The sequence below is a fragment of the Medicago truncatula genome, chromosome 6 (genome assembly GCF_003473485.1).
Source record: "Medicago truncatula cultivar Jemalong A17 chromosome 6, MtrunA17r5.0-ANR, whole genome shotgun sequence".
NCBI classification, from domain to species: Eukaryota; Viridiplantae; Streptophyta; class Magnoliopsida; order Fabales; family Fabaceae; genus Medicago; species Medicago truncatula.
This window is the reverse complement of record NC_053047.1, coordinates 2,734,817-2,747,178: the sequence shown is the minus strand read 5'-3', so window position 1 is coordinate 2,747,178 and position 12,362 is coordinate 2,734,817. Positions and strand designations below refer to the sequence as shown.

Below are 12,362 nucleotides of genomic sequence, written 5' to 3'. Positions count from 1 at the left end.
AGTGTGGTAGGTTACTGGCTTGGGAGGAGGATAGTGTAAGGGAGTGTTCCGCGTTACTTCATAACGTTGTTTTGCAGGATATTGCTCATGACACTTGGAGATAGTTGTTGGATCTTACTCATGGTTACACGATGCAGGAAGCTTACCGCTTCCTTACCAACAATGGGAACTCTGTTGATAGGACTCTTGTAGATGACATCTGGCATAAGCAGATTCCTTCAAAGGTGTATTTGTTCGTGTGGCGTCTTCTCCATAATAGACTTCCTACTCGTGACAATTTGGTGCGGCGGCGTGTGCTTTCATTACTTGACTCGGCTTATGTGTCTGGTTGTGGTGAACAAGAAATCGCAACTCATTTATTTCTTGGTTGTGACATATTCAGCTCGCTTTGGCTCATGTGTTACATTGGCTAGGTATCTCTTCGGTTCGTTCAGGTGACATTAGATATCATTTAATTCAATTTACTGATATGGCAGGATTTCCTAGAGTCGCTCACTCATTCATGCGAATAATTTGGTTTGCTTCTGTTTTGTCTAAAGGGAAGGAAAGAAACAACTTTGTCTTCCAAACTACGGCTAGCGATTCTTCTATTCTAGCTAAAAAAGTTAAATTGGATTCTTTCTTGTGGCTGAAATCTTCAGAGACAACTTTTAGCTATAGTTATCATGACAGGTGGAAACACCCACTTTCTTATATGGGATTTCGGGCGTAATTTGTTTTGATTTTTTCTGGGGCTTTCTTATAGACAACACTTTGCTGATGTAAATATTATTGGTTGGTTTACCTTTTGCATGTCTTGTGCAAGGTAAATTCACCTTGTTTATAATATATATCATTTTTGTTTGTTCAAAAAATAAAAGATAGAGATAAAATAATATGTTAAATTAATCAATAAAAAATTTGGGTGTTTAAATATCATGGTTGGTGATAACACGTTGTAAAAAACTCAACATATCTTTGCTCACCTTCTGAGTATCTCTCAAGTATAACTATTACGTACTCTTTCAAATTATTGTTACGAATCAAATCACAAACCACTTATTAAATATCAAATGTTCCGCCTATGAAACACCAACATAAAGCAAGACACGTGACATGACATTGATATGTAAATACCAATAATAATTTGAGAAAATAAAATAAATGAATGTAATCACATATGCTAATATGTAACCACATATGACAATATCAAACACTAACACGCGCAAGACATCAGACATGTCGTCAACCTCAACTGTTGGCGCACCAGCAGCACCACCCCATCCATAAGGACAAATGTGGTAAACACTTCACACTGAGACAGACACGTGTCATAACACTGACAAGTCGACACTAATAAAATTTAAAAAATAAAATAATTGAATGTAATAATATGTGACTGTATCATACACTAACACATGTCAAACATCAGATACACCGTCAATCTGAATTGTCGACACATCAGCAGCACCACCCCATCCTTGAGGACAAAATGTGATTATGTATTCTAAGGATCCGCAACTCACAAGTGGAGTAGGAGTGTCAAAAGCATAGCTAAAATAATTAGGACAAGCATCCTTAAATATTTTCGAGTAAACATTTGGCCTACACTTCTTAGGACTTCCATAATCATTCCTACAACAAAAATTGTCAAGATCAAAAGCCAAACAGGCACTTTTGCAAGCCACAACTTCTCCATTAGAATTCAAAACCTCAAGCTCACGAGGACACAAACTTTTAACATCCTTAAAACAACCCTGAATGTTACACTTCGAATTTATGTTCTTGTTAGGGACGACGACGGACACGGGAATGTTGTAACCGTCAACAAGACTAACATCATAGAAATTTGGTCTCCCTTTATCACCTTGAAGTGTGATTTCAACTAATGTAGCTGGAGGTGTTCCAATGAGTCCATTGCAAGCTAATCTTCCATCACAATCCCCAGTTTCACAAGATGGTTTCCAATTATTTGAAGCAAAATTGCAACCTGTTCTAGCCCAAATTCTACCACTCCATGACCATGGTGCTAGAATTTTCTTTGTTTGGCCTGAAGGAAGGTAGAATCCACCATCTGCTATAATTGGTTGACCAGTGTTTGGTGCTGTTGCAGGCCATATTGGAAAGGGACATTTATTGTGTATATAGAATGTTGCTTGATGTCCATCGACAATCCCTACAAATTATTTAGTTTTAGTGATTAGCAACAAAACAAAAATTTCATGCAAGTGATTGAATATAACTACGTATGTGGGTGTCAAACAAAGGATGTGCCTTTAATTTGAGTATCGTGCTACATAGTTACGCACACTAGCTAGGATTTGAATTAGACATGGTAACTGCATCATACAGTATTGTATCTTGATCGTCCGATCTAAATCAAAATCCGAGATCAATTAAATGTGTGAAACTGACGATGGTAATTTAAACTGTTTGATCTTAAATCAACGATTAAGATCACTTAAATGTAAAATTGTGACCCACATTAACCATAGTGTCAACTAACTATTAATAGTAAATCCAATAAAGTTCATTGGAAAAATAAAAATGAGTTAATCTCTACACTCTTCGATCACTATTATAAGTAACAATTTACATATGTAACATTTATTTAATAAATGATATATGTAGTCGTAACATGAGGGTGTGGTATTTCAGACAACCGTAAAAAAATGTTTTTAGGTAGACCTCTAATATATAATTGTAAGTATATGAATAAAAAAAATTACACGATGTATATGAATTATGGATAGATATAGTGGACACTATAAATATGAAATTACCATGGAAAATGTAAGCCGAGATTATGAAGAAAATTAAATGGGTTATGGACCCTAGTAGCTGCATTCTGAATCTTAACACAATTTGGTATATGTTGATCAATGATCATCTAAGTATATATATTGTATATGAGGAGTAAAGAGTAAATAATAGTTTGTTCTTCAATTGCACTTCAAGATTCAACGAGAATAATCTTTACGGAAAAGGAAAAATAATGAAGATGTTGAGCTTTAAGCATTATGTCTTCACTTGAAGGAGAGCAATAAATAATAGAGTTATAGAGAGGTTTACACGTGCACACTAAGGGAGAACGATGAAAACGTTTGAGTGGTTAATGTTATTGTTGATATCATTAGGTTTTTATAAGGTGGAGGCATCACTTCCTTAAAAAAAATAAAAAAGGTGGAGGTATGACTTCCTTATAAAAAAGGTGAGGCATCACTTTTAATAAACTTTAACATAATCAAGTGTTATATGTAATTGTTGTTTTTGGATTTAAAATTACGACAGAGCTTTGAAACTATTACCGAGGTGAATCACGACCAGGTCGCTTTCTTTAAGACGTTTTGCGTTACTACCTAAGTTGTGCAAGGTAGACTAGAAACCGCGCCGTCTCCAGGATAAAACAGCTCAGATTCTTTCTGTACGATTAAAGGTTGCACTGCCAGAAATCGCTCGAGAATAACACCTCAATATGGTTTCGAAAAACCACTCTAATATGGTACGCAGACCACTCGAGAAACCAAACAAGGAGGAAGAAAAGAACGGTTCGTCAACACAAACCGAGGGAGATGAGAAGGGGAGAAAACCAGAGAAGAGGATTCGATTCTTGGTTTTGGAGTAAAGAATCTCATTCCCGAGCTCTCTATTTATAGAGGGGATTTGACCTCGTTTTCTCCGCCGACCCGGTTCGCGACCCGCCAACGTTAGCCCACGACCCACGTAACGGTAACCCACGACGCGGAAACGTGGAGCTGAAGCTTGCGCGTGTGGAAAACGGGTGAGACTTGGTCTCCGCGTGTGGGAATCTCGGAGCAAAAAATAAAAAATTATTTTTCATTTTTCTGAGCACCAAAAATATATTTCTTTATAGCCCAAGCCCGGTCCGTCGGACGGCGTCGCGCGCGTGTGTCTTATATATAATTTTTGGCAAGCGCTCACTCCGTTCACAAAAGTGTGTACCCCAAGGGCACACCCTTGGAAGTGATATCCCACATATATAAACACTACTAGAGTGTGTGATCTACCCAATGTGGGACATTAAATTTTCAATTCACACTTTACACTAGTTTCTCCATCCTTGTGTTTACATTCCAAAGGCTCCACATAACAACTAGTATACTCCAAGTTTTTGCCAATATACACTAGTGTTCCAACAATAATTTACTTGGGTCTTAAAAAAAGTCTCGTTAACGGACACTTGTTAAGGATTTAAAAAATAGAAACAGTTGATAACTTTTATGTAAAAAATAGTTACTTTTTGATGTTTTAACGTGTTGAATAAACAAATTCCAGGAAAAAATTTCTATTTTAAACCTCTTATCAAGTGCTATAAGGGTATTTGTTAGCATTTCCCTAAAAAAAATGAAATACACCCCAACGCATTCAATATTATTGGTTGGATATGGTCTGCATCGATGAACTCTGATATTATATTAAGTTTTTATATTTAATTTAATTCATTTTTATAAACTCAGACTTATAAAATAAAGGTCGTCATTCTTTAAAATTCTAATCCAACCTTATCTTCCTTTTTTTTTGGTCAAGTAGCCTAGTGGCTAGAGCTCACACAATTTAATTGTGGAGAAGTGGGGTGTCCGGAGTTCGAATCTCAGCCCCTGCATATAACATGCAATATCCCTACCAATTGAGCTAAGCTCATGGGGATCAAACCTTATCTTTATTATATGAGTTTCTATACAATAAATATCTTATGTGTTCCAACCCTGAATTTCACACTCATTTTTTTATTAGATAAAGTCAATGTGGAATCAACATTTATTTCAACCAATAAAAAAGTATTTGCTAGAGTTGTGATTGTTGAAAAGAGAGCGTTTATATCACTCCTCTTATCGTTTTGATAAATATATTGTCTTATGAATTTTACTCAAGGTAGTTAGGTGGTTACTTGTTGCATAAATAATTTTTAGCTTACATTGCGTATGTGTGGGCTATGTAATCTCATTTTGTGATGAAAAAGCATTATGTGAATGAGAAAGAAAATTGAAAGAATTTTTTATACAATTGGAATTATATTTTATTTTAAGGGTAGTTTGTTCATTTCCATGTGTAATAAGAGTTTTTTGTATGTGATTTTTTTTTAATCCTTGTAAATATACTACATCTTTGATTTTTATCCCTCTAAAACATAAAACTACTTTATTTTTGTTCATTTAGGCCAAATAGACAAAATTGATTATAAGGAATAAGGGTCATTTTCTCAAGTAATTGCAAGTTAACAATCATTGGATGTCCCTTGAGATAACCCCACATGAAAAATGTTCGATCTAGCAATATTAACATTGTTTGTTGAGTATTCAAGAGCAATTGGATGAAAAGATGAAAAAAAAAATCTTATTTAATAAGAGGTTTTGGGTTTCAATCCCATCATGGACAAACAACAATGTTTAATTTTTTTTAATTTTTTTTTTTATCAATTGTTATAGCTCTACTCAATTTGAGTTAAACAAACATTACGGACAAAACCATCCATAACTTTTGATAAGATGCAAATTAACAAGCATCACACTTCTTCTATTATCCTCTTTATTTATTTAGAGTTTGTAAATAAAACTAGATTGCTCGTTATTTCCTAATCGAGGCAGTCAAGACATATTAATGGTAGATCAATTCTCTCTTGATTTGTTTTGGAAATTTACTTGCTCCTCCATGTCATGATATCTTTTGGTAAATACGTAAGATTTAAAAATAAAAACTAAAAAACCTCCTCTTTCCTTCATTTTATATTTTATTAGAAAGAAATAAAATATTCTAAGTAATTTTCAAAGGACAATTGTGTTAATTACAAAATTTGTAATATGGAATGTAAGAGGACTTGAAAGTTAATTGAATTTATTGTTATTGTGTTTTTAAAATGGATCCAACTCTTATGAGCTTGGTGAAAACAAAGTAATAATTCACACCAAGTCCATAAAACTTGAATTCATTTAAAGGTGATAACATTTAGATTTCATTAAACTTACAATACCTTTTTGTCAAAAAAAATTAAACTTACAATACCTCTCCTATTCTATACTAAAAACTTCACAAATAACACATTAACAAAGACACTCTAACCTAAGGTTTTTTTAAGGGACTCTAACCTAAGGTTTAAAAATTAAAATATATCACTTACTTGCATTCGTATTAACTCTCGATTCTCTTCCTCCATGCTTGCAAAGATTGAAATTTATATCATGCATGTTATCACCAACTCTATGATTTATTTTAGTCAAAGCGATATTGTACCCTACAAAAATCATATTATAGAGAGAGTGTGAAGATGAGATTGATATCAAGAGTGTGAAGGGGATTCTTTTTGTTATAATCATAAATGAATCTGAAAACCATAACTAAAATGAATATGCTTGTTAAAATGAATAAGAAAACCACAACAAAATTGTCTATCAAAAATAAAATGTTATTTGAACAATAATTTTGTTTTCTAACAAAATATTTCTAAACAATATATTTTTATACGACGTCAAAATATGTTTGTCAATAATATTACAACCCCATTCTTCTAAATTGTGCTATTAGTAACACCTAAAACGCCCTAATAAGTAAGATACTTTTTTTTTTGAAATAGTTTTTGTTTTCAGTTTTTGAAATATACAAGTCCTCTTCTCACAATAGTTATCATTTTACATGTTTTAGTTTTAGTCCCCAAAACTAAAAAAATTCAAAACAGTTTCCAAAACTGTAATTTTAAAAAATAGTTTAGCAAAAAAGTTTTTAATTTTCAAGTTTTTAAAAACTGAAAAATAGTTTTTGAGAAGTGTTTCAAACAGGCTCTTATTCTACGAAGCATTTTTTTGAAAGATACTGTTCAAAACAATATTTCATGTTTAAAATTAAGGCCAAATTATGTTTTTGGTCTCTTAACTATTTAATTAGTATCGCTTTGGTTCTTTAATTAAAATTTGATTTATTTTGGTTTCTTAACTTCTCTCTGTTACACATTTTGATTCTTTCCGTTAGTTTTAATTCAAAAACATTATATGTGATTTAAAATGTCGGAAATAGTCTTAAATGTATGTACTTATCTTTCTTAGATTTATCGGAAATCTCCCATCAATACAACATATTTAAACATTTAAACTTTAAAAATTTATCTAGAATGAAGCCTCCGCAACAAAGAAAGCTAGAAAATTAATGTATGTTATTTAAAATGTATACCACGCATGTCAACTTTCTTGCATTCATCGTATGAAAGTTTCCTTCTAAGTCAATTTTCCATCTTTATTGCCGAAAAGTTTCATTATAAGGTTAATTAAGAAAATATGCTCGGTACCAAAGGTGGAAAATAAATTCAATATTTTTGTTTGTTCTTGCCTGTTCAAAAACAAAAATGTTTCTTCTTCCTTCCTCTAACAAGATCAGCTTAAAAAGAGTAAAATCTTAAACCCAACTTTATCTTTATCCTCATCATAACCTGATTTGTTGTCTCGATATAGCATGAATTAAATTTGTTATTAATCATCATGAATAGGCATCATTTCTTTGCAATTGTGATAGTTTGACATTGATCACAATAATTTCACATGTCAAAGTAAATTAACATTAGTTTTTCTTCACCAATATCTTTTGAAATATTTTTTTATAAAAAGGGATCATAAAAAAAAAAAAAAAAAAATTCTATTAATTCACACCCTTTAATTTATGTTTTTTTTTTATAGTTTGTTTGGTTAGGTTTATGTTTTTATTTTTATATTTCCTTTATTTCAATCTACTTCTAGCTCAAAATAAAAGAATACTTAAATTAAAAAAGAAAATGATTCTAAGTTTTGCGCATGATAAATAGAAATTTACGTAATTATCAACTTTGCAAATTTGTATAAATAAGTACACATCTCTCTTGCATGTCATTACAAGTTAATAATAAATTTCGTGTTATTTGCTAAGAAAGTTAAAGTTTTAAAATGGATTCTCTTTGAATGTGGTGTTGAAGTTTGTCGTAATACTTTTTGTTGTTGTGAGCACACTTGTTGGAGTAGTTCAAGGGAATGAAATTGTTGAAGAGCATGAGAAAAAAGTTGACTATTACGTTTCCTCGCGCTCCCTATCTTTTTTTCAAAAATGTTCTTGAGCTTCCGGATTTCATAATTCGGAATGGTGTTTTCCTTTATTATAGGGTGAAAAATGGAGTTACAGATTTTTCCGGATATTTTGTAATCCGGAAACTTCAAAAAATAAGGTGTGTTACATGATGTTTCCGGATTACATAATCCGGAAACCCCCTAAACACCCTTTTTCAAGGTAAAACGGTTCGGATATATAATCCGAACTGTATCACCACAAATTCTAAACATATTTTTAACATGAATAGTCATTTTATGGATAATATTAATCTTCCTAACTCTCATCCTTCCGTTTTTGGGTCATTGTTACCTGTTCTTAGTCAAAAATCGGGTTTTCGGGCTACTTGATCGGATTGCTCCGAAACTTCCCCAGAAAATCAGAAAAAAAATTCAAGGACCATGACTCCCTTAGAATGGACTTCTTATGGGACTCCACCCCTCAAAATCCAAAATTTCATCGTTTAGACCCATTTTTCATTTTTTTTCAATTTCTCATATTCTCCGGAAAAAAATTGCATTAGTTTTATTTGATTTTTAGAACTTTTTGGTGCTATTTTTATGATTTTATTTGACAAGTTTTAAGCATCTTTTACTTAGTTTTTTGTTGTTTTTAAAAGTGAAACTCAATAAAATGTGAGAGAGTCTGATGACTGATTATACATAAGAATTGTCCGGATAATAAAATCCGTAATAGTAAACATGAATCTGGATTTTAAAATCCGAAATGCACAAGGGCATTTTTGAAAAAATTACAGAGCGCGGGAGAAGACCATTGGGTGTAAAAAATAACAGTAAAAAAAGTTTGCTTGCCATATTTGCCATGTTATAGAACAAGCCCATGTTGCCCCCCTTCTTCTAAGAGGTAAGAAGGTTACAAATCCTTAAAATATAAGTACAATTGTAAATAAAAAAAAATAAACTTAAATATGATTTTCGTCCCTATAATTTAGATCAGTTTTGATTTTCGTCCTTGTAAAAAAAAACTTTGAAATAATAAAAGTTAAAAAAATTCTCTATAATAAAACCGCATATAACAGACTAAAATTCGGTGTATGTAATTCAAACTTTTAAATTACACACATCTATTTTCAGTCTCCCACATGCGAGTTTTGATATAAAGAAAGTTTTGTTGAAAAAATAATTAAAATGTGTAAAAAAAAAAATCTGCTCGGTGAACAAGAACTGTTTCTCTTTGATTGTAAAATCTCAAGTCTGACATGTAAATTTACTTCTTAGTTCATCATCGTAGAAAAAATTTATTTTACTAATTCTAAACAAACAACACAAAAATTTAAATATAATATAGCTCTCAGAATAGCGTATACTGCTACAATGGCTGAATATCACCACACATATATTAGATTCAATTCAGAAACATAACTCATTAACTCTTAACAAAAAAATTAAATGAAAATTGTTTGAAACATAGATCAGAAATTGGAAAAGGAAAAGAAAAAGAATGATCATCAGAGACTTAATTAAATACTAGGAATCATGGAACAAATCCATCATATTGTTGCAGTTTTTTTCTCATCAAATGATCCATTCCATAACACAAATAGATTCAAAGAAATTGAACACTGAGAAGTGAGAGGCTGAGAGAAGCTTGGTGTGTCAATTTATAGGCAAGGTTGTGAATGACTAGTTGGTCTTTGGATATTTACTATTAGCACCACCGTCTATTAATACACCCTCTCATAAGGTACTTGTCTTTTAATTATTATTAATTGAATAAAGTTAGTGTCTCACACAATTACTCTATTAAGAAACATAGCATATCAATGTTTTCCTCCTCAAATCAAATGGTACAGTTTGATTCTTGATATAACTGCAACCACATGGATTCTGAACAAGGTTTTATCATATGCATGGGTACATTCTGAAAAATAAAATCAATATTTTGTTTGTTCTTCCTTCCCTCTAATAAGATCAGCTTAAAAAGAGTAAAATCATAAAGCCACTTTATCTTTGTTTCTCTTTATGTCCTATTGACCTATTCTTTGCAAATAATACAACTCATAGTCACAAGCTTCCACAACATAGTCAAATCATAATTACATGAGTTTATCACAAAAATATCCATCAAGAGTTGAGTTACAACTTGCTAGGATGCGTAAACATAGAAATCATTGAAGAAATCATTGAAGATCAAGTAACCTGGTTTAGAAGAGGAAACATAGAAAACAACTTAGGTGCATCAAATAAGGTGTTCAAATTGGAGTAGGTGCCAAAGGGTATTATCAAGAAAGGCGTGAAATTGATGAAAACCTAACACTGACCATATTAGATCGATGTATCAATTGACGGCATCATCTAACCATATCGATCGGATCATAACACACTATCGATCTTTCTTTCACACTCTCAATCACTCTCCTTTTATCATGATTGTGATATGTTATTCATCATCATTTACTTTCTGAAATTACTTCGTTTATTTATATTTTTCATTAATGAAACCCACTTTTTCTCATATTAATGAAATTATCTCCATGTTTGTGATTTTCTGCTTATAATCTTCATTCTTTGGTTTTTATGCAATGAAGTAACCTTTTTTTTACAATAATAACTAGCAAAAAATGAAGAGAATAAAAAGAGTCAATATAAAAATAGATTTCAATCCTCAAAATCCGAGTATTATTTAATTTATAAGTTAGTAGCCTAGAAGAATATAAATATTGTTGTGTTAAGCAAATTGACTATTATCCGTATTCTCTATGAAGAAATAATTCAACTCTAATGAACTTAGTGAAAGCAAAGTATTGGACCAAACAAAACCCATAAAAGTTGAAGTCCCACAGAGTAGTTATGGATAACAATACTATTTTCTTTGCATAACAATACCATTACATTTTATATTCAACATTAATCCTCTTCGAATTTATTTATGCTTGTAATCTAAATTCAGAATTGTTATTTTGACAAGAAATGTGTTGTTTTTTTGACAACGTAAGGTTCCATTTTTTTCAATTAGTTTCTTCCTCTAACAAATCATATCAATAATATTATTTATATGTTAGAATGCATTGTGAATTTTAAAGTTCAAATAACATCACTCGTCGAACTTATTGGATTGAGGATCGGTAACTTTAGGGTAAATCATCACAAGGTATATTGGTACAATATATAGAAACATATTTGTTGTCCTAATAATTGCTTCCTAGAGCTATGGTTTGACTTTCTCTAATCAATTACAGTGTGATATTATTTCTTAATCACAGAATAACTCTCGTCTAAAATGCTTAATACTCCCTCCGGTCCTATATATAAGAAATAATTTACTTTTTTCATTCATTGAATAGTTGATGTATTTGGACTATTTCTAGACTAGGTACATCAATTATTGAATGAATCTAAAAAATTAACTTTTTTTTATAAATAGGACCGAAGGGAGTACTATAATATCTCTTAATTTAAAAGCCTTGGTCTTGTAACCTTAACACTTTGGATATTTACTATTAGCACAAATTACTCTATTAAGCAACGTAACGTAGCATATATGTGTAACAAACAATCTTGATATAACCTCAACCACATGGATTCTTAACAAACTGTTTTCTCATGCATGGGTACAAATGCATGTTTTCCATTTTTAGAGTAAAAACATAAAGCAAATTTATCTTTCTTTATCTTTATGTACCATTCTTTGCAAATAATAGTCACAGCTTCCACAATATAGTAAATTAAATCATAATTACGATCGAGCAAATAATAATCATTCTTTGATTTGACCCGTCAATTGTGACTAAACAAGGTTACAACATGAATTAAATTTTCTATTAATCATCATGTATTCGTATCATTTATTTGCAATTTTGATAGTTTGACATTGATCACAATAATTTCATATTGCGAAGTAAATTACCACTAGTTTTTCTTGACCGATATCGTATGAAATATTTTTCTATAAAAAGGGGTTATTAAAAATATTTTTTTTCTATTAATTCACACCCTTTAATTTATGTTTTTTTTAATATTGAATAGAAATTTCCGTGATTATCAACTTTGCGAATTTGTATAAATAAGTACACAACCCCTCTTGCACATCATTACAAGTTAATAACAAATTTCGTTTTATTTATCAAGAAAGTTAAGTTTTAAAATGGATTCTTCTTTGAAGGTGGTGTTGAAGTTTGTTGTAATACTTTTTGCTTTTGTGAGCACACTTGTTGGAGGAGTTCAAGGGAATGAAATTGTTCAATGGGATGAGAAAAAGGTTTGCATGCCATATCTGCCATGCTATAGGGCAAGCCCATGTTGCCCCTCTCCTCCTCCTAGGAAGGTTACAAATCCATAAAATTA

General features: G+C 31.3%; 1 protein-coding gene and 2 non-coding genes across 3 annotated transcripts; all 3 read right to left on the bottom strand.

The window, feature by feature from the left end:
* Positions 1-1,077: 1,077 nt before the first annotated feature.
* On the bottom strand, positions 1,078-2,858 carry LOC11430261 (thaumatin-like protein). The gene is made up of 2 exons (XM_003618386.4): positions 2,763-2,858; positions 1,078-2,155 (listed from the first exon to the last, which is right to left on the bottom strand). Exons 1-2 carry the CDS (start codon positions 2,824-2,826, stop codon positions 1,401-1,403), a joined length of 819 nt encoding a protein of 272 aa, XP_003618434.1. The 5' UTR covers positions 2,827-2,858; the 3' UTR covers positions 1,078-1,400.
* A 6,363-nt stretch (positions 2,859-9,221) lies between these two features.
* LOC112416132 (small nucleolar RNA R64/Z200 family) lies at positions 9,222-9,312 on the bottom strand. Its single transcript, XR_003006446.1, has one exon. It is a non-coding gene; the product is annotated as a small nucleolar RNA R64/Z200 family (small nucleolar RNA).
* Positions 9,313-9,521: 209 nt separating this feature from the next.
* LOC112416125 (small nucleolar RNA Z199) lies at positions 9,522-9,604 on the bottom strand. The gene has a single exon (XR_003006439.1). It is a non-coding gene; the product is annotated as a small nucleolar RNA Z199 (small nucleolar RNA).
* Positions 9,605-12,362: the final 2,758 nt, after the last annotated feature.